General features: G+C 36.3%; 1 protein-coding gene across 1 annotated transcript in view; it reads right to left on the bottom strand.

Moving 5' to 3' along the window:
- The window catches only part of WDR41 (WD repeat domain 41), a 48595-nt gene extending 41169 nt beyond the window's left edge, over positions 1 to 7426 (bottom strand). Inside the window, exons 1-2 of the mRNA XM_081053193.1 lie at positions 7254 to 7426; positions 4962 to 5077 (exon numbers count right to left, since the gene is read on the bottom strand). Of these exons, the coding sequence (XP_080909319.1) occupies positions 4962 to 5077; positions 7254 to 7304 (167 nt within the window). The 5' untranslated portion in view covers positions 7305 to 7426. The remainder of the gene's footprint in view (positions 1 to 4961; positions 5078 to 7253) is intronic.
- Between the last annotated feature and the right edge of the window lie 19506 nt (positions 7427 to 26932).

Genomic DNA, 26932 nt, shown 5'->3' with positions numbered 1-26932 from the left:
AGCTACCTTCCTCTGTTGTCATTTAACAATCCCCTGTATTTCCAGTAAACTGATAGATCCAGAGACTTAGATTCAAATTTGACTTTTTGGTATGGCCACTTCATAGGCAATTTGTACACTCCTCCAGGAAATATAAATTCTAGCAGTTTGTGTGTGTGTGTGTGTGTGTGTGTGTGTGTGTGTGTGTGTGTAATGTTAATAGCCATCGCCTAAATTTATCATTCTATTAGAGGTTGCAAAATTACAATATTCCAATTCTCTGATTCTCCCTAGCTTGAATTCTTCTGTAAAGAGAAATCTCTCATCAATTATTATTGATCCCAAGTTACAGTTTGTATAGGAAAGGCAGTCTATATCTTGACCTGCAGGAACCACCCCCAAGAGAGAACTACCCGCCCAGCTGTGTGGAATGTGGTCACCCGCCTCCAGCTTCATTTCAGGGTCCATTTCAGCTTTCCAGCCCAAACCATACTATCTCAGTTGGCCCTCAGCCACTGAGGGGATTAAGCAAAGTGGTGGAAACCAGTCATTGGATGACCCTCAGCCAATGACTAAGCAAGGCAGGACAAAAAGAGTTATTCCCATCCAACACAGGACTCCTCTAAAGGGCATTCTGTCCTCCAGAGCTCCCCACTGGGCTTACAGAGACTTTGTCACATCTGAGACAGCTTCCCTTGTCCAAGCCTGCCTTCTCTTTTCCCGTCATTGGTATTTCTCTCTAATAAACCTTTGGCATGCTCAACTCCATTTTATTGTCTGCTTCCCAGGGAGCCCAGGTATTAGGACGATCTAAATCATCTTGACTATTGATTTCTCTTCTCTGAATGTTAATTAGAAAGTTATTCTTAGCTTAAGATGATTTTCTTGAAGATGTAACATATTATTTATTGTTAGTGAACTATCAAACTGTACTGAGCTTGTTTAGCTTCTTTTGAATATACCGCTTCACCAGCCATCCTAGTGACCTATTTTGTTCTCCACTCTGGAATTTCATGGGTCACCTGATTCTTTTCCAGTCATGATCACCATCCTACATAACCTTGTCTGTTTCCTGGAGTAGCAAGGAATGGTCACATGAGCAACAGAGAAAACTATTCTTAAGATGTGTTATGAACTCAGTTTAGTTTAATGTGTCAAATGCTAGAGTATCACATGCAATTTTAGCACAGTCCACTTTTTAGAAGACTCTTGCTGAGGCTTAGCCTTCTTTCGTGATCTCCCAATCAATATGATCCTCACTTCATGTTCAAAAACTACTAAAGAAGAAAAGAAAAGGCAGCTGTCTGTTAGGTTATACAGGATTTATTAGGTATCTTCAAAAACCAATCTAAGAAAATTTTCCACTCACTGATTTTAGCTGAGCCACCGAGAAAACAAGAAAATCCTTCTGCAAAATTCTCAATAAACTGATATTATCTAAAGACCTGAAGCGTGAAACCTGGATTACAACAGCTGACCAAAAAACCAGAATGTAATGTCTACAAAACTAAATAAAAACATAAAAAATATAACAATATAATATTTATTTAGGGTATTTTGGTAATTTTACAATGCATAGATAATGTTCCTATGCAATGGTAAAGATCACGCTAAACTGAACTATTAAGAGCTCTTAATTCTATTTATAATAAATATTTATATAGTTTGCAGATTTTCTTACATCTTTGTTACCAGTAACAACTTTCAGTTATTTTTTTGTACACTACAGAATTGAATTTTTTAAAACACAGATTGACAGTTCTACAGGTCTGTGACTGACTGAAAAATTCATACCTGATTATACAAAAATTTTGACACAATGATGACTTGAGTACAAAGAATTAAATGTGATTCATGTAGTAATACCTTCAATTTCTGGCCAAAGCCAAAAAAAGTCAGCTTTTTCATCTATTCTAGTCTTTTAAATTCACTGTGGAAGATAGCAAACATGGCCACAAATTATTCTCCCTCCATGTCACCATTTGCAACAGGATTTAGTTCCTTCTCCCATCAAGGGGGAGAGTTTATTCACTTACTGAATTTGTGCCAGTTTCTGACTTCCTTTAGCCAATGAAACAGCAGCAAACATGACACAAACAGAGACTTGAAAAGTCTCACATTGGACTTGCCCTTTTGCTGGCATTAGAACTCTATGTGAACAGCACTTGAACAAGAGCAAGCCTAGTGACCCCAGCTGAGAACAGCCAGCCCCAGCTATTCCACTGGTTGACCAGATGCTTGTGAACCTAACCGAGATCAGCTGATCCCGGTGCAGATGGAAGAAAACCCACCCAGCGAAGCCTAGCCCAAACTGCCATCCTGCAAAATAGTGAGCCAAGCATACATCAATTTTTTTTAAATCACCAGGTTTGGGGTGATGTTTGGCAGAGTAATAGATAACTGATATAATTATCTATGGCTTTTACTATTTACAGAACATTTACTGTATCACTGAACAACTGAAGTATACACAAGCACCACTGTGGGAAAATATGTAATCAAATATCAGCATTTGTACAACGATCATTATTCTACAAGATGACCTTTTCTGGATATTCTTCCTCTAACTATGTAATAAGACTAGCCAAGAGAACATTTCGGAGGACAGATAGCTATGAACATGGAATCTTCACAGTTAATCTATATAAAAATTAAAGACCACATCCTAAAAGTATACTGTATATTTTTTATTTAACTTTCTTACACAAAATGATTTGAGGATTCCTTAAGGCCCAAATATTAGTGATTAAGATCTAAGAATTTATTTGGGATTTTTTTTAACCTACCTAGCAACTTACTATGGTAGCATATACTACAAGAAAATTTCAGCTGTCCAATATTCTATCTTCCCAGAAATGTTTAGTTTCAAAGATCTCACCAAACAGAGTATCTCTTAGGACATAGCAACAACGAATATTACCAAAGAGGCTGAATATTGTACTATGGTTAACGTGCTATGATTTGGTTGGTTTACGTCACAACAGGAAAATAATGCTGATAGGCTAGTAACATATATATATGAGGCAAATCTTTTCAGGCATACGTTTAGGAGCATGTTGTGTAATTTGGCTGGACTTTGCGCCTTGTTTCTAGAAGGAAGCTGGGCCCCTCAGACCTCACCTGAGTTTATGCTAACAAGAGGACTCCTGGTGGGCCCCTAGACAATTTAAGGTGGGGTCTGGCCATGTCGGAAATATGAACCATATAATTAGAGAGTTGGGGCTTGAAGCCCCAGATACTATCCTGCTCGCTAAACTGGGGAAGGGAGGGTGGGAGAGAGGCTGGAACTTGAGTTCAATCACGTGGGGAATGATTTAATCATTCCTGTGCGTGAAACCCCAATAAAAAATCTGGACACTCAAAGCTTGAGTGAGCTTCCTCGTTGGTGACACACACTGATGTGCTGAGAGGTAACAGATCCTGAAGACCCAGAGTTTGTATTTGGGAACCGACTAGACTTTGCCCTACGAGCCTCTTCATTTGGCTGGTCCTGATAGCATTCTTCATAATAAAACTGTAGTCACAAGTACAGAGCTTCCCAGAGTTCTGTCAGTCTTCTGAATTATCCACCCTAAGAAGGTAGTGGGAAGGTCAGAAGTGTGGGTGGCCTGGCAACCCTGGAGGTTGCAGCTGGTGACTGAGATGAGGGAGTGCTGTGCAAGATGGTGCCCTAACCTGTGAAATCTGACCTAACTCCAGGTAGTGTCAGAAATGCATTGTACATGGGAAAGCAACTAAATACCAAAAACGTAAGAAAAGCAAAGAGAAGACATCAGAAGTGATAGTCAGAATTAGGAATGATCACAGCAGTCACCCATGGAGTCAAAAATGTAAGAAGAAAAAAAAAAGACAGTATCAGAAGCAAAAGAGACAATTAGAGATGACAGTGGAAGAATTGACAGAGACAACAGAAGTGGAGTTAGGGAGTTAAGATGGCAAGCAACATGTAATGGTCTAGGAATTCATTAATTCATTTAACAGCTATCTATTAATTAACCTGCTACATGTAAGGTGCTGTGCCATGTACTAAGGATACCGTGGTAAGAAAATATGGCCCCCACTCTCACGAAGTTTACATTCTATAGAAGATAAATACTAAATAGTTACACAATTAATTGTGTAATTGTTATTGTGAGACATGTTACAAAGGATAAACACAGAGCTGAATAAGGGTTAATAAACAGATATACAGATTTGTAATAAGCTAAATCTACAGTCCTGAGACCTACACACCTTCATCTCTATTTGCAAATATATTAAACACAATATTATACAAGGAAGTGCTAGCAAGGAAGTACAGAATAATGTATATTTTATTTGTATAAATTTTTGAATTTATTTTTAATTATAGTTAATATACAATTTTATATTAGTTTCAGGTGTACAACAGTGATTCAACATTTATATGTCTTACAAAGTGATCACCAGAATAATTCTAATGACATCTGTCAGCTATGATGACATTTATCATAACTATCATAAATAGTTATGATATTATTGACTCTACTCCCTATGCTGAATAATATTCATTTTAAAGGGGTTTTATCAATAACAAAAAAATTCAGGTTAAATACTTACCTTCCACTAAAAATAGCATATTCCTGGTAGGTACCTGATATTTAAACAGTTCCCATATTTGTTTCTCAAATTTAGGTTCACCTTAACATAGTTATAACACCATCCAAATGTTAAAGTCATACACTTCCTCTAGGCTAACAAAAATATTTCTAAGCCATCAAACAAACAAAAGAACCTGAAACAAAAATAACCATCAAATTACCAAATATAACATCCTGACTTCTGAGCCAAAAAGACTTCAGATACATATTTCATCACGATGCCCAGACCAATTTCTACCAAATGTCCCTAAATGATCAGTTTTTAAATTTTTAGAAAAGATGGATTAATGTTGAAGGTGTTTTTAATATAAAATTCCCTAAACTCTTTCCAAACATTAGTCAATTGGACAATTAGTTTCTTACCTGTAGTCATCTAACTGTACCAGAAATCGTACAATATCATGATGAGCTTTCAGTACAAGCAATTCAGTGTAGGGGTTCTGGGTTTGTTCTTCACCTAATGTCTGCAAAGGAGATTTCTTGTATGGCGGGGGCAAAACAAAAGAGAAAAAGAGATGAAACGCTTTATGATAAGGCCATACTAGAACAAAACTACATGGTATACATCTAAGAATACAAGATTTAAAAAGCTGTAAGATATCATGTTCTAATACTATATATTAGTTCCCCTAATATCAACTGACTGCCAATTTAACACAAAACATTTCTTCTACCACAAATCCACACCATAAATTTTATTATTTTCAAGTCACAACAAATTTACAAAAAGGGTGAATTTTATCTTACACCTCACTAATTACACACTGTCGAAATTACACCTCGACAAACCTCACCTACAAAATGAATGGGCCAATCCAACTCATTATGTTAGAACGGGTGTTTCTCAATTGAAACTTGGCATAAACAAACCTGCAGGTCCAAGGGGTGAAATACAATACAGACTAAAACAGTGCCTAGGCACTAATTGTATGTTTGCAGAATGAATAAAGGAAGGAATAAAGTCATTTAGAGTCAATGAAGTCAATAAATTCAACTTTGGACAATACTGTTAAAGATGATTGCTAACATTTACGAAGTATTAGGTAGTAACCTACATGCGTAGCACTGTGTAAAGCACGGACAGCATATAACTCAATAATTCTGTTAAGATAAGGCTTGTTTACCCCATTTCTGTAGTCAAACCCAATACTATTTCATAAAACCTCTGTTCTTAAGGTCTAAACTGCAGTTTCTCAAACGTGACAGCACTGACATTTTGGACCAAATAATTCTTCGTTAAGGGCTGTCCTGCGCACTGTGGATGTTCAGCAGCATCCCTGGTTTCTACACATTAGACGCCAATAGAAATTCACTCCCACACCGAATTGTGACAATCCAAAATGTCTCCAAACACTGCCAAATGTCCCCTAAGAAGTAAAAGTATCCCAGCAGAGAAACATGGCTTAACCTAGAAGCCTGGATTCCAAGTCCTTGCGTAAATGAGGGAAAGTCATTGGTTCAAATAATGTACAAATTCATAGCAGCGATACAGCTGAAGCACTTGAAGAAGTGTACAACCTAACATGCATAAATGTTTTCCAAAAACAGAAAAAAATTCACCCCCCAAAGCAGTAATTTTTTATTTATCCCATTTCCCTGCTAACAATGTTTCTGATGAGAAAAGCAATAGTGAGAAACCGGAAAACTATATACCACGTCCCCCAAAGGAAAGCTTGCCAGACATGGCAGAATTAGTTAACCATGTTTTGAGTCATCAAATAACTGGGTTTATACAGAATTGTCCTATACAGTCTATATGAATGACTCAATTTCCCGCAATGCTTCCATAATCTTTAGGATTTCACCCTATCTGAAATAAGCCTAATTTCAGAGAAGAAACACTTTAAAAAAAAAAAAAAAAAAGTCTGAACTGCAAAGATAGGAGGAAGATTGAGAAACAAGGCTGTGGACTCCCAACAATCCAAGTTGTGTTTTTTTTTTTTTATTTTTAACAACCAACACAAATATTTCCTACGAGAAATAAAAGGGAACGCCATACAAATTCTATCGGATGGCGTATGGAACAAACTCCAGCCCTCAGCACTTTGAAACGTTCCAAAACTGCTTTGTTCACAGCGTTTCGCACGTGCCCCTCGGGACAACCTACTCCATCACGCGGGCCCGTGACGAAAGCGTCACCAGGGAACCAAAAATAGCTGTTACTTCGAAGGTCGTTTCCTTGACTTCGAAGCAAAGTAATTTAAAAACTACTTCATCTTTTTTTGTGCCTGGATTGTTAAAAAAAAAAATCAAATTAATTTTACAGTCGCTGTGCAAGCACCGGTTGATTTGGGGAAGTGACACCCATGCAAGTTAACCGAGCGTGTACGGCGGCAAGTCACCCCTTGTCGGTCAAGTCAGACCTTTATTTAAATTGAAAGGAGCCTGGTTTTTAGGGAGAAGACGGGCGGAGTGTCCCGAGCCTGTCGTGGAACCACAGCAGCTCCAGGGCCCCTCATCTCTTGTTTAACTCCGACCTTCGGCGGATCGAGCGTAGAGCAGCTGAAGCGAAAGCCCCCCCGCCCCCCCGTGAGGACCCCCCCCCAGGCGCGCGCAAGCCCCGCCTGCGCCCCGGTTTCCCTCGTCCCGACCCCGGGGCGCCAGGTTCAGCCAGAAGCCTGTGCGGAGGCACGCAGGCTCCCCCCGGGGTTTTACCTCGGCCAGTCCCTGAGGTTCTCGGCCTCCCCCGATCAGCCATCGCAACATCCGGGTGAGGACGGCGTCTCGCAGGGCTCAGGCCCGAGCCGGCCCGACCTCCGCGCGGGCTCAGCCTCCTCCTCTCTCCGAGGGAGCAGAGCCGTGGAGACGCTAATGCTTGCCGCCCCACGTGGGCCTACGGAACGGAGCTGTGCGAAGCAGAGCCCACGGACGCGGGGAGATGTTTGTCCCCAAAGCGCTGCCGTATCCGGCCGCACAGGCTGGCTTGGGGGCAGCCACCGGGAGCAGCAGTGAGAGCCAGGAAGGCGCGAGGGTTCAGAGGCGCGCACGGCTCCGCGTGAGCACGCGCGGGGGCGCCGCCGGCTTTGCGCGTGGCGCTTAGGGGGCTTGAGCGTCCTCTGGTGGACACTCGTGGCGCAGTACCCGAGCTCCGCAAGCAAGGGCGCGCCAATAGTCCCCTCCCTCTTACTATAGATAGCTTTTGTGTCCTTCACTTGGCTGGGGGACCAACACACCTCCCGGTTTCCTAAAGAGCTGCCTAGAGAAGGTATAATTCAGTAGACTTCTGCATCCGGACTAATCCAGGGGCATGTCTGCACACCAGAAGAAATCAAGCCAACATTTTTGGTGTGCTGTAGTACAGGTACTGTGCTAAGGCTTTACACAAATCATCATACTAACCCTATAGTCCCTATTTTATAAAGAAACTGAAGCTCTGAAAGATTAGGTAGTTTGTCAAAGGCGAAGGCGGTGGCTATACTGAGATTGGAACCCCGTCTCTAAGCTCCAAAACTAGTGCTCTTGACTCTGTGCTGTGTTGACTCTCCCTAAAGAATAGAAGACACTTCATTTCTCTATTTTGACTACTGGATTTCCTGAGATAGTCAAAGGGTTGTGGTTCTCTACTCTGGCTGCATACCAAAATTACCCAAGTAGTTTTTGAAATATATATATATATATATATATATATATTCTTAGCCTCCACCCCAGACTTCTAAACAATCTCTATGCTTAGAAAACAGGAATCAGGGTTTGGGGAAAGTTCCTCAGGTAATTCTGATTTGAGTAGCAAGGTTTGTGAATCACTGGTCTAGGAACTACTTATACGTATGTCTGTAAACGTGTTTGTATATCTGATAGTTAGGTTCAAATGAGGATCCTAGGAGTAAATTCTCATAGCGAACCTACTACAAGTGTCCCAACCAATACATTAATCCAATAAACATGTATGAGGCACAGACGCACCAGAGATTCAAAAAGTAATCACATAAAATCACTACTTTCTAGGATCAAGGCAGAATGTACTAGATACCAATTAAGAGAGAGCCATACATTCTACTTTAAGGTACGTTGGTTATGGCCAGCTGCCCAATCTGACAGTCCCTAGAGAACTGGGATTTTCTATGATTCATCTTTGTATTCATTTTGAGTACATTTGACAAAGGAACACTCCCGAGGGTCAGAATAAGATTACCTGCAATGCACTAGCCCCAAATTGCTGTCTGCATGCAGTTGAAGACAGACCAAAATAGAGACTAGCCTCTGGAAAAGGTGGGTTCATCTTAAGTGAAATAAAACCCAAGTACACCAGAATTTTAGTCCTGGAAGGACAATCTTCCAGTGAAGTAGCATGGTTGACCAAGTAGCCTAAATTTTATCATTCTGATTTTCCACATTCTTTGGGGGTTTGCCTCATTACTCTGATCTAAGGAATACTCTTCTGGCCTTTAAAGCACCGGTCTGGGGTGAACACTTCCTTCCTTGGTGCCTTTTAGGACAGCTGAGAAAGAACTTTCTAAAAGATTATACTACAATGACCTCAGGGAAGCTGGAGGAGTAGGAAGCATCAAGAATCCATCTCTCCACATAGACACTTGTTTTGTCAGAAACTGAACTATTTTGGAACTCTGAAGTCTATTTAAAATTTCACAGCTTCCAGGGGAAATCTTGGCTAGCACAGAGTCAGGCCACCATTGTTTCAAACCTCATTGACTGAAGCTGCTCTGAGGGAATTTAAAAGAACAGCATGTTTGTTTGTTTGTTTTGTTTGTTTGTTTTCCTGCCCTTTTCCCCCTTTTGGGAGCCAGACGTTTAAGGATTAGGACATTAAAAAGCAACCATATGTATTAAGGAATTTAGAAAGCCACCACACATGCCCAGCAAATGACACAGCCTCAAAAAATCACTTGAGAAGACCTAAGCTTTCACCTCAGGCTAATCCCCACCATAAAGACACCTTTCAACAATTTAAAAAGAAAAAACAGCAAATTTTGGGGAACGGGGAGAATCTGATTTCCAGAGTTAAGACATTAAAAGATTCAAATGTCCAGTTTTTTAAAAATACACAAACATACAAAGAAACAGGAAAGTGTCAATTGACAGAAAATGACCCTGAAGAATCCCAGACATTGGACTTACAAAAGAGTTTTTTAAAACTGTCCTTAAGAGACTCAAAGAGCTAAAGGAATGTGTGGGGAAAGGCAGGAAAACAATGTATGAACAAAATGAGAATATCAAAGAACAAAAACATTATAAAAAGAAACTAAATGATATTCTGATGCTCAAAAATACAATAACTGAAGTGAAAATTTTACTGGAGGGTTTCAAAAGCAGACTTCATCAGAAAAAGAAGCAGTGAAGGTAGGACAATTGAAATTATCAAGTCTGAGAAACAGAAAGAAAAAAGAATAAAGTGAACAGAACCTAAGAGACCTGTGGAACACTATCAAGTAGATCAACATATGAATTGTAGGAGTCCCAGAAGGCAAAGAAAGAGGCAAGAAGCCAAAAGAATATTTGAAAAAATAGTGGCTGGAAACTTCTCAATTTTGATGAGAGACATGAATTTATAAATCCAAGAAGCTCAATGATCTCCATATAATATGAATACAGTGGAATCGTATTCATCTGTAAAAGGAATAAAATTGTTCCTTTATATTTCTACAATATAAAGCATTTTGAAAACATTATGCTAGAAATAGAGGTGGACTGTGAAAGGGGACAGTTGAGAGTTAATCAGAACAGCATTGTACTACATAGTATAAAAACAGATACATAGATCAATGCAATAGAATCAAGAGCCCAGAGGTAAACCTTTACATATAAGGTCAACTAGTATTTGACAAGGGAGCCAAAAATACTGTGTGGAAAGGACAGTCTCTTCAACAAATGGTGCTGGGAAACTGGATAACCACATGCAGAAGCATGAAATTGGAGCCATATCTAATAACATTCACGAAAATTAACTAGAAATGGATTAAAGTCTTGTAAGACTTGAAATCATAAAACTCCTCGAAGAAAACATAGGGGGTTTTCTTGCTTGTTGGTCTTAGCAATGATTTTTTATATATATATATATAACAACTAAAATACAAGCAACAAAAGCAAAAATAAACAAGTGGGACTACATCAAATGAAAAAGCTTCTGCAAAACAAAAGAAATAATAAGATGAAAAGGCAATCTACAGAATGGGAGAAAATATTTGCAAACCGTATATCTGATGAGGGGTTACTATCCAAAATATACAAGGAACTCATACAACTGAATAACATAAATAAATAAATAACCTAATCTAATCTTTAAAATGGGCAGAGAAACTGAACAGGTATTTTTCCAAAGAAGACATACAAATGGCCAACATGTAATGAAAAGACAACATCACTAATCATCAGAAAATTGCAAATCAAAACCACAATGAGATATCACCTCACACCTGTTTGAATGACTATAAAAAAGTCAAGAGATAAGTGTTGGTAAAGATGTGGAAAAAGGGAACACTTGTACACTGTTGGTGGGAATGTAAACTGGTACAGCCACTATGGAAAAAATACAGCATTTCCTCAAGAAAAATGAAAAAGAGAGCTACCATATGATCCAGCAATCCCACTTCATGGTATTCATGGTATACGAGTATATCCAAAGGCAATGAAATCACTATCTTGAAGAGATATCTGCACCCCCATGTTTGTTTCAGCATTATTCACAATAGTCAAGTAATGGAAACACCCTATGTTTATCGACAGGTGATTGAACAAAGAAATGTGGTATACACACACACAAACATACACACACTGGAATATTTATTCAGCCACGAGAAAGTAGGAAATTCTGGCTTTTGTGACATCATGGTAGGACCTTGAGGGCATTATGCTAAGTGAAATAAGTCAGACAGAGAAACACAAATACTGTATAATCTCACTTATTTGTGGAATTTTAAAAAGTTGAAATCAGAAACAGAGTAGAATTGGGGTGGGGGAGAGGTGGAGGAAATGGGAAAATGTTCAATGGGTACAAACTTCCAGTTATAAGACGGGTAAGTTCTGAGGATCTAATGTACAACATGGTGTCTATAGTTAACAATACTATATTAGATACTTGGAAGTTGCTAAGAGAGCAGATCTTAAAACATTCTCACCATCAAAGAAATGGTAATTATGTGAAGTGATGGATGTGTTATTTAACCTTATTGTGGTAATCATTTTGCAATCTATACATTTATCAAATCATCACATTATGCCTTAAACTTAAACAGTGTTATATGTCAATTATATCTCAAAGCTGGGGCAAAAAGAAAGAGAAATAAAAATCATCATCATCAAAACATGGTAAGGTAAAAAAAGTTAATTTGCATTTTGCGCTATAAAACCATGTACATATGTAAAGTCAAATAGTACTAAGGGCTTACCATGAAAAACAGAAACACACTGCCCCATCCAGTCTCAGCCCAGTCACCATGGGATGACTGGTTTTAGCAGGGCTCTCCTTGACTGTCTCTTTCCCTGATCTTCCTTTTAAGCCTGCTTCCCAATTTGATATTACACTCAGCAGTTAGTCTCCACTAATTGTTGGCTGATTGTTTTTGACAATTGTTCCACAGTCTGAACCAATAAAATTCAGGCAGGGGGAATTTTTGAGGCAGGGTTGGTGGTTTGTTCTGTTCCCAGGAGGGTTCTTCTTAACTGTCTCTTTCCCTGGTTCTCCCCTGATCTGTGATTTATCTTATTGCTCTCAATATAATATTCCAATTGATCAAATCTATAATATAACAGCTCCATTTTATTCCTAGAGACATCCCTTCTCAAAACTTCTGACTTCCTGCTCCAATCTGAAAAGGTTGTTTTCTAGGCCTGATGCACAGCTCTTGCCCTGGGGTATCATTTGCCATCTTCCTGGGAATTCCCTTTGTTTCAGGGGGTCGCAGCAATTCCATTTCTATGTATATACTCAAGAGAAATGAAAACATATGCTTCACACAGAAACTTGTACATACATCTTTATAGCAGCATTAGTCATAACACCCAAAAAGGGGAAATAACCCAAATGTCCATCAATGGATAAACAAAATTTGTTGTATTCATACAATAGATATTCAGCCATAAAATGGAATTAAGTACTGATACATGCTACAACATAGATGAACCTTGAAAATATGTTAGGTGAAACAAGCCAGTCACAAAAGATCATATACTGTATGATTCTACAGAAAGTAGATTAGTGGTTGCTTAGGGTTGATGGGAGGAGATTAGAGCAACAGTAACTAAAAAATACAAGGTTTGTTCTTGAAGTGATAAAAACATTCAAAAATTGACTGTGGTAATAGTTACACATATCTGTAAATATATTAAAAAGCATCAAATTGTACACTTTAAGTGGGTGAATTGTATGTAATTTATATGTCAATAAAGCTATTTCAGAAATTAAAGCCATTAAGATATTTATTTGCAACCTAAAGTTGTCACTGAATCTTACTACTCTTGCCAACATGTGAGAGTAACTCTTGAACAGAACACCTTGAGAAACTTTCCCTTACTTCATTTACCAGGATTGGGTCTCCTTCCCCTTTCTAAACCAATCCCTAGTGTGGAACTGAGTTCACCAGATTAGATTAGATTCTGATTTACTCCATGGGAGATGGGTGAATACCTAAATAAAATAAGGTTCTGCCAGCAAGAGTGAAGAAAGGAATGGCTGTTGCACAGGCTATCAATAATGTTTGCTACACACTTACTTATTAGCATTTTCAGGTTTCAGTCCCTTTCCACTATCCTATTTTTTCTTCCTAACTAACCACCCTATGAATTTGGCAGAAGAAATGGCTACATTTCATAGATGATGAAACTGAGTCTCAAAGATGTGAAGGTACACTACGTGCTAAGTGATGGAGCTAGGTTTACTAGAAGCTAGAAAAACAGGTTTTTCTAACTTAAATTTTTAAGTTAGAATTGTAAAAACCATACTCCTACTAATTAGATTTTGTACTAAGCAAAGTGTTAATTACAATTTTTAGAACTTCCCACTGAACGGTCTTCTAGATAATTCTTACTTAAAGCTCTTACTTTCCCTTTTAACAAACAACCAGTTCATTCACTCCAACTGACCCCTTTTCAACACACTCCACTGCTCCAATATATCTTGTGCTCTCAGTCAAACAAGAATTGTTCAGTTAAGGATTTTGCACTCCTACTAAAGAGTTTGCTGTATATTTCATGGAATTAAGCAGAATGCAGAAGAATTTTTAATTGAGTTCTCTGTCTCTATCTCTAATGGCTTCGCATTCATGATTATAGTATTTGTAATGAGTGCATTGGTGATGACAGAAATCCGCCATAACATATTCCATTGTCTGTATTAGCATCAGACTCTTATTTAATGACGTATTAATCAACCTCAGTCAGTCAATAGTGTATCACATTAAATTTCTGAACAACACAAGCAAAGGATTTTATTTTCTCTCCATGTAACCCGTGGAGCACTCTTTAACAATATGAACCCATCTAGAGTTCTATTACATCTGCAGTTCTATTAGTAAAGGTCAGCTTAGGTTAGTTCACTGTCAGCAGCTAGAAAGTTGAAAGAATAGATGAGCTTAATTGCTTTATTGTTGCTATCACTGTGCCTATTTAGAATTCTGATACATAAAACTTCTGAGATATTAAATCTCCAGTTAGGTTACTGAGAAGCATCACTTAAGCTTGGATTCTTACCCAGAAGTCACCCTAATTATTAATACTACAGATGTGCACATTTCAGACACTTCATAAATCAGTAATAGGTAATGTATATTACTTTACCACCTAGTCCATTTCTACCATCCCCAGGGGTTTAAACAGTTAATCAACCAATGACTACAATATTCCACGGCATACACAGCCAGTAACTGTGCATACAGAACCACAGTATTATGCCTTTAGCATTAATTAAATGAGGAAAAGTAAAATGAATTTATAATTTTGCTAGTTTACTTGTTTATTAAGAACAGTGATTCTCAACTTTGCTGCACACTAGAATTACCGGGACAGCTTTAAAAAATATTGATACTTGGATTTCACCAGAATCTGATGTAATTGGTATAGGGAGCAGCGTGGTCATCATACTTTTTTGATTCCCCAAATGATTGCAATATATACTCAGAGATAAAAGAAAAAACATGGTCCATAATTGTGTAGGAGTCTGTGTGTGTATGTGTGTGTATGTTACAAAGAAATGAAGAACAATTAGAAGTCTTTGGGACATAAAATTGGGCTGTAGACCTCAACTTTCCTAGTACTAGAATGATTTTTTTTAATTCTGTAAATATAACTTAGTAATTAATAAATAAGATCGTTATCATATTGAACACTCACACACAGTATTTTTGCTATACGCCAACCCCTGTTTCAAGCCCTCAGAAAATGTTAAGTAGCAGTGTAAATTTTCCTACTAAGACAGAATAAAACGGATTATGATTTTTCCTACTTGACTGAAGGCTACAGACTTAATTTAAACAATTACGATTTCATTCCATAGATGCTGGCTAAAACACACTTAAGTGGCAAATTTTGAGCATGCGTATTTGTTCTATCTTTATATTCTTTAGGTGAACAACTACATGTGAACTATGTGGCGTATGTACTTCTCTACAGTTTCTTAAAGCCCATTTAATGAAATTTTATAAAGATTCCTGAGCCTAATTCATAGATTCCAGTGTCTTATTATTGCTTGACAGTTGACAGATCTGCGTACCTGCCAGTGATAACTGGAATTCTACACTGACGTTACCTTTCTCATGTTGCTAGTGGTCAGCATTCACCATATAACTAAATTAGCTCTTAAACTTAAAATAAATCTGCAACGCAACTTCTTCCTTCTTTCAAGATTAGAAAATAACAGCAGAAAAATTCACAGCTGTCTAGAAACATCGCCATAGCCACAGATCCTGAAAGTGTCTTTTTCTCCAATTAGTAAAGGGTTTCCTTGGGAACTAAATTACTATTCCTCATTTACGCTTCCTTCCTCCTTGCATTCAGTGAAGGTATAAAAGGTACTTTGCACAAAACACTAGAGATGACAAAGAAGTTGCTCAGTTTTTTCGAAACCAGACCTTTAAAAGGGCTATTTATGGTTTCCTTCCTACATAAAACCTTAAGCATACTTTAATAGAACAATTTCCAAAAACTGTTAAGTCATTTCCATAGTAATTTGTCAGATTTTAAGTATGCTTTTTAAATGTTCATGTACCCAATTTACTTTTCTAGCTCCTTAGATTACAAAGGACCCTGTAAATGGTAGAAAACTTTCCTCTCTCCACTCTTAAACAGAGAGTAGCCAGTTTTACACCCTCTGCACGTGCCCACAGAAGGCTTTTTCTTTATCAATGATTGCTTAACCAAACATTTATTTTTCTTATTTTACTTTATGAAATTTTTTTCTATCTTGTAAGAGTCAAAACTTCCTTACATGTATTATGTTAATAGTTTTATGGATTAACATATGGAAAAATAGCATTTCTTTATTTAAAAAATTTTATAAAATTATAGTGCATTATAGAAAATTGGGAAAATATATGAGGTGAGAATCACCCATAATTCTACCATTATTTAAATCATTCTTAGAATTTTCATGTATTCCTTCTGGTCTTATTTTTCTGTACATCTATTTCTGTATACATTCGTATTTAGATTCATTTTTGTATCCTGTGTTTTCCAGTTACTACAACCTAAGCATTTCCTGTGTTATTACACAATGTATCTATCCATTTCTTCTGGTTAACTTCTTTCCATTCTTCACATCTCAAGTCAGAGGTCACACCTTTAATTAAGGATGCTTATCTTAACATCTCAGTCTAACATTACTTTGTTATTTGGTTTCATAGAACCAGTTCCTTTCCTACATAGCACAAACCATTTAAGGGTAATTATTTCGTCATCCGTCTTTTCCACAAGGCTATAAGCTCCATGAGAACTAACACCATGTCTGCCTACTTTCGCTCATCATTATATAACCTGAACAAACCCTGCAACATAATAGACACTCATATTCAACACTTATTGATATGCTAATGTGTGCCGACAAATATAAATTTGTTGAATATGTCATCATTTTCAATGGTCATTTGAGAATCTGTCTGATATATATTATATTTTATTTAAACAAACCCTAATGTTGGACATTTAGATTATTTCCAATTAGTCACCATTATTAATAATGCCTCAATTAATATCTTTGTGTGCATAACATTTTAAGTGTTTACAATTATTTCCTTAAAATTGCTTCTTAAAAACCGAGTTGCTGGGTCAAAAAGCAAATAAATTCTTACGACTCTTGATCCAGTTAATTGCTTGTAGCAACAAATCAAAAACAATTTGGAAATATGTATCAAGAAATAAACTGCTATGTCAGTTTCCTTTTTACAAATGTTTTTGTTAAGTTACTAATAAATAAAGGATAATTTAATTTACATCTTTAGTTTTGGGTTGAATATTTTTTTATGTTTGTTATTTGCATTTCTTCTTAATGAACTGTATAAAAGTACCCTTTCAAATACTCTCACAATGCTTGAGAGGATGGATAAAATTAATGTGATAAACACATGGATATATTATAAAAAAGTTAATTTGAAAACACAAATACATTATTGTTACTGTAATCAACAAATGAATCTGCATTTTCTATGGCAATTATATTAGTTGATATTAAATTCAGCTATAAGTTGTAGAAAACCCAAAATAAGTGTACCACAATATTAATAGAAATTGATTTCTCTCCCAGGTCAGTGGTCCAGAGCTGTTAGAACTTTACTCTGTGTGGCCTCTTCATTATGGGCCAAGATAGCTTCATCTTTGTTCCAGGCAGCAGGATAGATGAACGGATGAAGAAGGCAAAGGGTATGTGCCACCTGTCCCTTAAGAATGTTTTCCAGACATTGCCACAAGATATTTCCATTTATAATCCATTGGCTAGAACTCTGTCATATGGACACAGGCAGCTTACAAGGAAAGCTGGGAAATGTAGCCTCTATTTGGGGAAGTCAAATGCCCAGATAAAAATTATATTGCTGATGACAAAGACAGATATTAAAGAACCACTACTAGCCTCTGCCACAGTAATGTAATTCAGTTCAAATAATCTATAAATAATTTACAGATGTTTATTTTTAAATATTACAAATCTCATCAACTCTAACAAGAGCTTTTAGCAGATGCAATAGTAACCAGGTGACTAAAAAAAACGAATCAGATTACCTTGCAAATTTATCATGCTTCTTTTAAATGCCCCTGCAACAGCTAGACCTCTCTGAGTCCTCTGTGCATAAAATATGCAGCCAGAGAGTCAGGTTGCAAACAATGGACCAAATCTTTCATCCTACAAATCTAGTCACTGCCTATTTCAACTTTTTTTTCTTTTTCTTTATGATATATAGTTTCTGTTGGGACAATTAGAAAACTCTAAAATATTGATTTATTTATTCACATTTATTGAACATCTACTATATATCAGGCTGATAATCAGCAGAAAGAACAAAAGGATGTGAATAAATTTGGCAAATAAAAATAGTGAGTTTCTAATTAAATATAACATTGCTTACAGCAACAGAAATTTTAAATTCACCCAAGTGGGAAAAATATAGTTAAAATATCAGATAACCAAAATCATTCTAAAAATTGTGAAAAAAAATAAACATTTTGTTGTAAAGCAAAACAAACAAAAATGCTGTGAAAAGGAAATTAGCAGGTCTTATGTGTTTTTATTTCATGTATATTGTATATACTACTTCCTGACAGCACAAAGGATCTTACTTTATTCCTAACAATATTCAGCAAACAATAGGCATTCAGTAAAGACTACTAATTGATGAATTCAAATGAACTGCCTTGAAAATGGCTGTTGAACTGTAACCACTTCTCAAATGCCACTTCCCCAAGGTGGCTCTGCTGGTGTGACTGACCTTTCTACGAGTTTTTAAGGTTAGCCAAAAAAAAAAAGGGTGGGAGAGTGGGACATATTTTTGCTGCCATAGATGCATATTAATATATGCCGTTTTATTAAGCCTCTTACTCAGTTTTCACCTTGTAATTGTATTACACTCATAATGGAATGTAAAGTTTTAGACATTTTATGTTGTACATATCCTGCTTCTTAAGAGGAAAAAAACATTGCCTGGCTACAGGAAAGAAATATCTTGGTAATGTAGATTGTCGAATATAGGATATTTTGAGCCATTATTCCTTTCATGCAATTACTATAAAAATCAGTAAGAAGGGAAAAATAAATGGTAATTATTGTTCTAAAGGACAAATAGAGGTAACTGTAAATTACCTTATATAATTCTTAGTTCTAGTGAACTGTGATGTCCCTAAAAGCCCCCAGATGGCATTATAGCCTTGTTTTTACTAAGTCATTTGTTTTCCTATGGCACAGATCAGAACTACTTTAACAAGAAATTCTCTTTACTCCAATGATAAATATAAATATGAAAAATACGATTTTCTTAATTTGTTTACATCTCCATTTTGAGTAAGTTCTCTTAATACTGAAGCAGCTATGAAATTGAAATATGTTTTGATTAATATAAGAGAAAGCATTTTCCTAATAGTTCATAAACCAACATTTCCAGAAAGAACAGAATATAAATTTTTTTTCAGGGGCACCGCTTTATCTTAAGAATCCAATAATATGTTTAAATAAATATATACCAGGGGTGCCAAAAAAATGTATACACATGACTTGTATTCATCTTTTGTTATCGGTATATATTGACTATTACAATTTTAATACAGTTTTTCTTTCCTTAAAATGTGTATATATTTTTTGGCACCCTCTGTATGTACAGTATAAATTTAGTACCAAATGAATAACCTCAGTAGAAAAAGGTTTTTTTGCAACTTTCACTAATTTTCTTTGCAACTTCTAAAAAATTGTTAATTTTCTTAGACTCAGTTTCTCTGAATTCAAAGCAAAAACACTACATTTATTTATTTATTTATTTATTTATTTATTTATTTATTTATTTATTTAAAAGATTTTTATTGGGGAAGGGGAATAGGACTTTATTGGGGAACAGTGTGTACTTCCAGGACTTTTTTCCAAGTCAAGTTGTTGTCCTTTCAGTCTTAGTTGTGGAGGGCGCAGCTCTGCTCCAGGTCCAGTTGTCCTTGCTAGTTTCAGGGGGCACAGCCCACCATCCTTTGTGGGAGTCGAACCGGCAACCTTGTGCTTGAGAGCCCACTGGTCCATGTGGGAATCAAACCAGCAGCCTTCGGAGTTAGGAACATGGAGCTCTAACCGCCTGAGCCACCGGGCCGGCCCAAAACACTACATTTGTTAAACTTAAAAACACTTTTGAGATTTTTAGTTAAATGCTGGAAATAAGTATGAATACCATGCTTTTCAGCTAATATTAAATAATGGAATTTGTATATTCAATAAATATAATTTCAGGCATGTGACCAATATAATTCAGTAGTAAATTACTGTAATGAATACTAAAATGAAAATAATTTTTATTACAATGTGCTGACTGGTTATTTATATTCAGCAAAATTAACTTGTTTAAATTACTGCTCTGTGTACTTGCATATATAAGTTTTTACACCTCAAACTTCTATAAATTATTTTGAAAATATATAATATCAAACTTAAACATTATTGGAGTAGTAGACACCATAATTAATTCTACCATATGACTTTCCAAGGACATTAATTTTTGTATTAAATTTATTTACTAAATAATCAACATGATAATTAAATTGAAGGTTCAGGTTGCAATTCAACTTCAAGTACTTAGTCTTTATTCTTTCCAAATTCAATCCACCCACTGCTGAATCAAATTATTTCTAACTTAATAAGAGATTCAAACAAAATTATATTTATTGAGAATTATTTAAGATTCAACTTGAAAATAGCTTCTTGTGAAGACTTAAAACAGATTTTAAATTTTTAAAAAATCAATATTGATAGAAACAGCCTGGTTTGCATCTAGGTTAGGTAATTTAAAAGATTTTTAAAATCTTTTATTTTTCGTCTTTACTAAATGAGTTTGTATTTTTATGTTACCTGTCAAGTCCATGCCAAAATTATTTCAATTCTAGGTATGCACTTAAATTTTCTCATGAGGTTTTACTTATAACTTTCATGGTAACAAAAAGTATGAAAGCTTTTCTGCTATCACACACAGACACACAAAAGAAAGCTATTAGATTCTAAATTGCAGAAGAGTTACTCATTGAAAGTATTAAAGGACATGTATTCTTCCAATATATTACATCAAAATGCTTCTCCAGAACTTTAAAATGTTGTATTTTTCAGTAAATTAAAAAAAAATCTTTAACATTTTAGGCCTCTGAATAACTTTCTTTTAAGTCACTTATGAATGTTATTTTCAGAGGGCCCATCCATAGCCTCCCTGGGAAAAATCGCATACGTGTACTTAGTTAGAGAGCTCACAGTCAGACAAGAAAGCCAGGGTAGTTATCTATCTTGCCCTTTTGGTGTAAGGTCAGTCTCTGACTGCATTCCAGGACCATTTAGAATGGATTGATTAAATAAAATTAGATGTGTTAAATTAGAACCCACAGACATAGGTTGAGAAAAATATCTACTCTAATGAACGTGCATTGACAATATCATAGAAGCACTTATTCTAGAGTGCAAATGATTATATGCTAGGATTAATATCAGTACTTTTGTCTAAAGATCCTTTCCAGCATTAACCCATTAATTCTCCACACTTTCTCTGTGAGATAGTAAAATGTAAGTATAGTTAGTTTAATTTTCCACATGAGAAAACCAAATCACCAAGAAATGAATTTGCTAAATGTCACACAGACAATGCCAACATATGAGACAGAGCTCAAAGCCCAGAAACTCAACTGAATAAGCAGGAGGTGATTTATACACTGGTATCCACAGAATAATCATCTCTATCACTAAATTTATTAGCCTTATTCCCTTATAATTGAACCTTTCCTCACATTCTCCCCTCCTGATGATCCACCCTGGAAATGAACTTCCTTTCACACCTGAATCCCATACAGCTGCAGGTCACTTTGCTCCCTGTTCCCAATCATTAAGGAGTATGCTATAGCTTTAAAAAAGAGCCACTTGTAGGTAAGTGGGTTCAGATTATGCTTGTGCAGATTATGCTTGGTATTATTTTACAAAGCAAGTCCTAACAATAGTCTTCATTAAATTTTTTTTAAAGGCAGAGAACTTGGTTTGATAATAAATGGAGTTCAGAGTCTCACAAACTTGGATATTAATCCAGCTCTGCCACTCACTCTGAATTTAAATAAATTATTTAACCTCTTTGAATCCTAGCTTCCTCATCTGTAATATGGAAATAATTCTATTTCTTTGCAGGTTTATTAATATAATTATGTAAGATTATATAAAGAACCTGACATGTTGCTGAAATTTAATTTAAAAGCCAGTAGTTCTCAGAATTAAACAAATGGAATTATTTGGACTAAAATCCTTCTTTAGGTCATGCTATCTGACTATCTTATACTGTGTCAAATTATTAGATAATTAGTTTTCCACTTTATATCCTTAATGCAGACCTTACTGTATAGTCTGCATACTTATCACTGTTATAAACTTATTTCTGCCCTTCTATCTATATATGACTAGTTATCATAATATTCTCCACTGCAAAAAAAATGCACAAAGTTGTACTCTCCTCGTCATCTCAAACCCTCTCTCTTTCTATATATCCTTATTTCATTGCTCCCAGCTTACTAAATTCTCAGCCTGGTGCAACAGGGCCTACCAAAATTTAGTGATAGAATTTAGGTGGTGGATATACAAGTGTTCACTGGAGACTCTTTCAAATTTGCTTGTTTGAAATTTTTTATAAGAGATCAGAAGGGGGAACAGACTGACAATACCAAGTATAATGCTTGGGAGAAAGGAAGGATTATGACTGGGAAGGAGCATTCAAGGGATTGAGGGATACCAGCAATGTTCTTTACCTGGATGTCTAAAACTTTATGTTTTAATAACTAAGCTGTACACTTAAACAAGGTCTGCCAATTAAGTTTGCAAACTCATCCTAGAAAAAGTGCTACGTACCTCATTCTGAATATCACTATGGTCACCTTTGAAGTACTCCCCTTGGGAAGTTATGCACCGATACCAGTGCCTAGACCACCCTTCAAATCAAGTTTGGAACTCTTTCTGGAATGGCCATCAGAGCTCTCATCGTATTACCCTTGATGTCCTGAATGTCATCAAAACGTCCTCCTTTCAATATTTCCTTTATCTTTGGGTAAAGAAAGAAGTCATTGGGGACCAGATCAGGTGAGTAGGGAGGGTGTTCCCATACAGTTATTTGTTTACTGGCTAAAAACTCCCTCACAGACAGTGCCATGTGAGCTGGTGCATTGTCTTGATGCAAGTGCCATAAATTGTTGGTAAAAAGTTCAGATCATCTTTTTCATGCAGCCTTTTCAGCACTTTCAAATAGTAAACTTGGTTAATTGTTTGTCCAGTTGGTACAAATTCATAATGAATAATCCCTCTGATATCAAAAAAGGTTAGCAACATCATTTTGACTTTTGATTTGGACTGACAAAACTTTTTTGATTGTGGAGAATTGGCTGACTTCCATTGTGCACTTTGACACTTTGTTTCATCACCAGTGATAATATGGCCCAAAACATCGTCTTACCTCTCTGAAAGGTCTTGGCAAATGTCGACTCTCCTTTGTGTTTGTTCATCGGTGAGCTCCTTCAGGACCATTTTTACACACACCTTTCTCATGCCAATATTTTCAGCTAAGATTTTCCTAACTGTTTATCAATGTTTACTTTGTATGCTATGCTTCTCACAGTCAGCCAATGATTTTAACACACAATTCCATGAATTTTTGCAAAGTTTTCATCAGTTCTGCTCATTATTGGTCGCCCTGACCTCTCTTTATCAGTGACACGTTCTCTCCCTTCAGAAAAACATTTAATCCATTTGTACACTGCCATTTTCTTCATGGAATTATTCCCATAAACGTGGACTAACATATCCCTGATTTCACTTCCACTCTTGCCAAATTTAACAAGAAGTTTAATGTTTGTTTGTTGCTCTAATTCAAGCTCAGACATTCTCGTAATGACACACAAAAACATGCAAAAATAATGAACGCCCCTCAGCAAGACACTGCCACATGTTGACACGAACACAGTTGTGAGACACTGATATGCCAAGGTTATGAAACCTTACCGAGCTGTTTGTACAGTGCTGCCAATGTAAGAGCACGGTAGCAAGTTCGCGAACTGAACTGTCAGACCTTGTATGTTATACACTTTCCTATGTAGATTATGTATTTCACAATGTTAAAAAGTTAAAAAATAAAATGCATACATGATGGCAAGAATGTCTGGAAATAGGATCTCCCATGCATTGCTGGTGGGAGTATAAATCAGTGTAATCATTCTGAAGAGCTACGTATTACCAAGGAAGTTCAGTAGGTATACTCCCTATCAACCAGCAATCTCATTTCTGACTATCTATCCCAGAGAAATTCACTTATAGGCACAAGACTGTTCTTTGCAACATTTTTTTTTTTGGTAATGTGTAGCTGGAGGCAATCTATTTATCAGTTCCTCTTCTGAGGATAAAATGTGATGAATGCATATGATAGAAAGACAGGCAACAGTCAAAAGCAATGAACTAAAAGGAGCATAGAGTAACTTGGATTGATTTTATTTTAAAATAATGTTGAATGGGAAAAAGTAATAAAATTATATCTATGCCTTTTATTAAATGTAAAACATATACAACAATTTTTAAGAGTCATGCTTATCCAAACATATACCTACATTCCTGCATATGTACATATATCAAATGCATTAGTGTAGGGGATATCTATGAGGAGAAATGGGAGTGGAGTGAGGCGATGGAGAGATAAAAAGGATGAAATAAGAGAGAGTCTTGAATAGATAATGATGGCATTGTTCTATGAACAGACAAAAATAATTAACTCAACCCTCTATTTCTAAGGCCCAAAGAAGAACCACAAGAGTGAGGTAATACATGAATATTATTATTGTTACTAATCTACAGAACCCTCAAGTCAGTGTGGAGCAACTTTCCCATCTTTAAATCCTACCAAACTTATTTCCTAGTGTTCCTTTTGCAGTGGCTACTTCCTTGTATTATGCTTGTGCTTTCCAACATATTAAACAGCTATTCTCACCAGTCCTGTATCTTCCTTTTCAAAACCTACGGAATCATTTTGTGAAGCTGTTAACCTGCATCAAAGAAATAAGCTCTACAAATATTGTGTGTGTGATTTTGAAAAGCATATTACTGTACAGCTATCACATGAATGTTAACCTCACAAAACATAACATTGCTGGAGAAAATTTCAACCATTCCAGTTGAATCTAAAGATTCTATTCCAAAAATAGGGTTTAAATAAACATTTTTTAAAACTCACTATCTGTCTTAAAACTAAATGCAGTATTCTTTGCTTTTTAAAAATCATCTTACAAACTGGTAGACTATCCTTTGTGGATCAGAATCTTTAAATTTCCATAGGTCTTATATAGAAATTATGTTCAAAATATAAAATTCCAGATAATATTTTAGAACAAATTTGAATCTATACCATTATATGTGGAAAACAATTTCTACACAGAAAAAAAATTGAAAACTAAAGTAACTGAGCAGAGACTATGAAAAACAATTTTTAATAAAACACCTACAAAATTTCAACTTAAGCAAACATTTATTAAGCATTTAATGTGGGAAAAGAATACCGTGTTTCCTCAAAAATAAGACCTAGCTGGACAATCAGCTCTAATGCATCTTTTGGAGCAAAAATTAATATAAGACCTGGTCTTATTTTACTATAAGACCGAGTATAATACACTACAATACAATACAATACAGTACAATACAATGTAATACTGGGTCTTATACTAATTTTTGCTTCAAAAGACGCGTTAGAGCTGATTGTCCGGCTAGGCCTTATTTTCAGGAAAACACGGTAGTCTAGGAGTTAAGGATATAAACATGAAGTAGGGCCTGCCTTCAAAGACCAAAATCTAATTTTGTTGGGTGTCCGATGGACATGTGTCCTGTTTGGGAGACCACCTCAGGGATGCTGTGGATGCCTGGTCATGGCATTGTACACCAGAGGCTGGACATTAATGAACGCCAACTATAATTTTATGTGTATAATGTGATGGCTCGGTGTGAGGTCGGGGTGGTGGTGGATGGGGGGCGGGGGGTTCACGGTGTGAGGGATGTAAAAATAAAATAAAATAAAACTAAAAAAAAAAAAAAGACCAAAATCTAAAAGCGTTAAATGATGTATGGTGGTGGTGGTTTTCTTTACTTTCCAGGCAAAAAGGAATGTTTTGACTGTTTATAAAATGTGACAAATTAAAACAAAGTAGTTTTGAACTTATATTAGATGAGTTTGTGAAGCCAGTAGTTATCTGATACTTTAACCATCATGGGCAATTGCTAGAGATACTCACAGATCCAGTGATGTCTGACTTTTGTTTTGTTTTTTAAGAGTCATGGTTAACTTTAGCTGGACAAACTCTACGTCAGGTCATTACGAACTTGCTAAATTCTCCTTACAGTCTCAGCTGGACCCAACACCCTTCATTTCCCATCCTAAATTGTCCCCTTTATTCTCCAGGCTCGCCGAGAAAAATTTGAGCTCTTAATTATCTGGGGCCGGATTCTTCCACTCCATCTTCCCCTTCTGCACAGAAGGCTTCATGCTTGTGCAGCACTGAAAGCCTGGGGAGAAAGGTACTGTACCCATGCAAAGGGTGGTTATTATTATTGATGTTTCTCATAAACATTGAGATTTAGAATGTCAAAAGTAATGTCAGATCCTAAGGCAACAACAAAGCTTTAGCTCTTGGAAAGCTACTGTATTGTGTGTGCTTTAGTGTCAGTTATGTCTGTATTGTGCACAAACACCTCCAGGTAGGCACAGCTCAAAGGAAGGGAGACTAGTTCAGAAGGCTACTAACAAAGGCTTTATTTCCTGCCACATCCCACCAGTTCAGTAGTTCCAACAGAAGTTATATGAGTCACAAAAATACCAGGGTCTTGAACTCCATAATGACAGGAAAAGGAACTAGTTGGTTCCTTGTTGGTCTAGCTTCAATCGTCTACCTGGACTCACAAAACTGTCTTTATTCATTTGTCTAGTCTTTGCCAGTCACCAGTATTAACGAATAGCTGCCAGATGACAAGACCAAATTGTCTCTGCTCATGGATTAGAGTATTATGCTATAGGCTCAACAGAAGTTTAAATTATAAAATTGAGAACAATAAAGCCCAGTTGCTAGGATTGCCTGCCCAGTTCATAAAAGACCAGCTTAGTTCTACTGAACTAAGGTCCAGTGAGGATTTCATTTTCCTTCATCTGCCTGTATAAGGATAAATACTTCCACAG

This window comes from Rhinolophus hipposideros (genome assembly GCF_964194185.1).
Source record: "Rhinolophus hipposideros genome assembly, chromosome: 7".
In the NCBI taxonomy this organism is placed as follows: domain Eukaryota; kingdom Metazoa; phylum Chordata; class Mammalia; order Chiroptera; family Rhinolophidae; genus Rhinolophus; species Rhinolophus hipposideros.
Note: the sequence above shows the minus strand (reverse complement) of the source record. Positions and strands in the feature narration are given on the sequence as shown.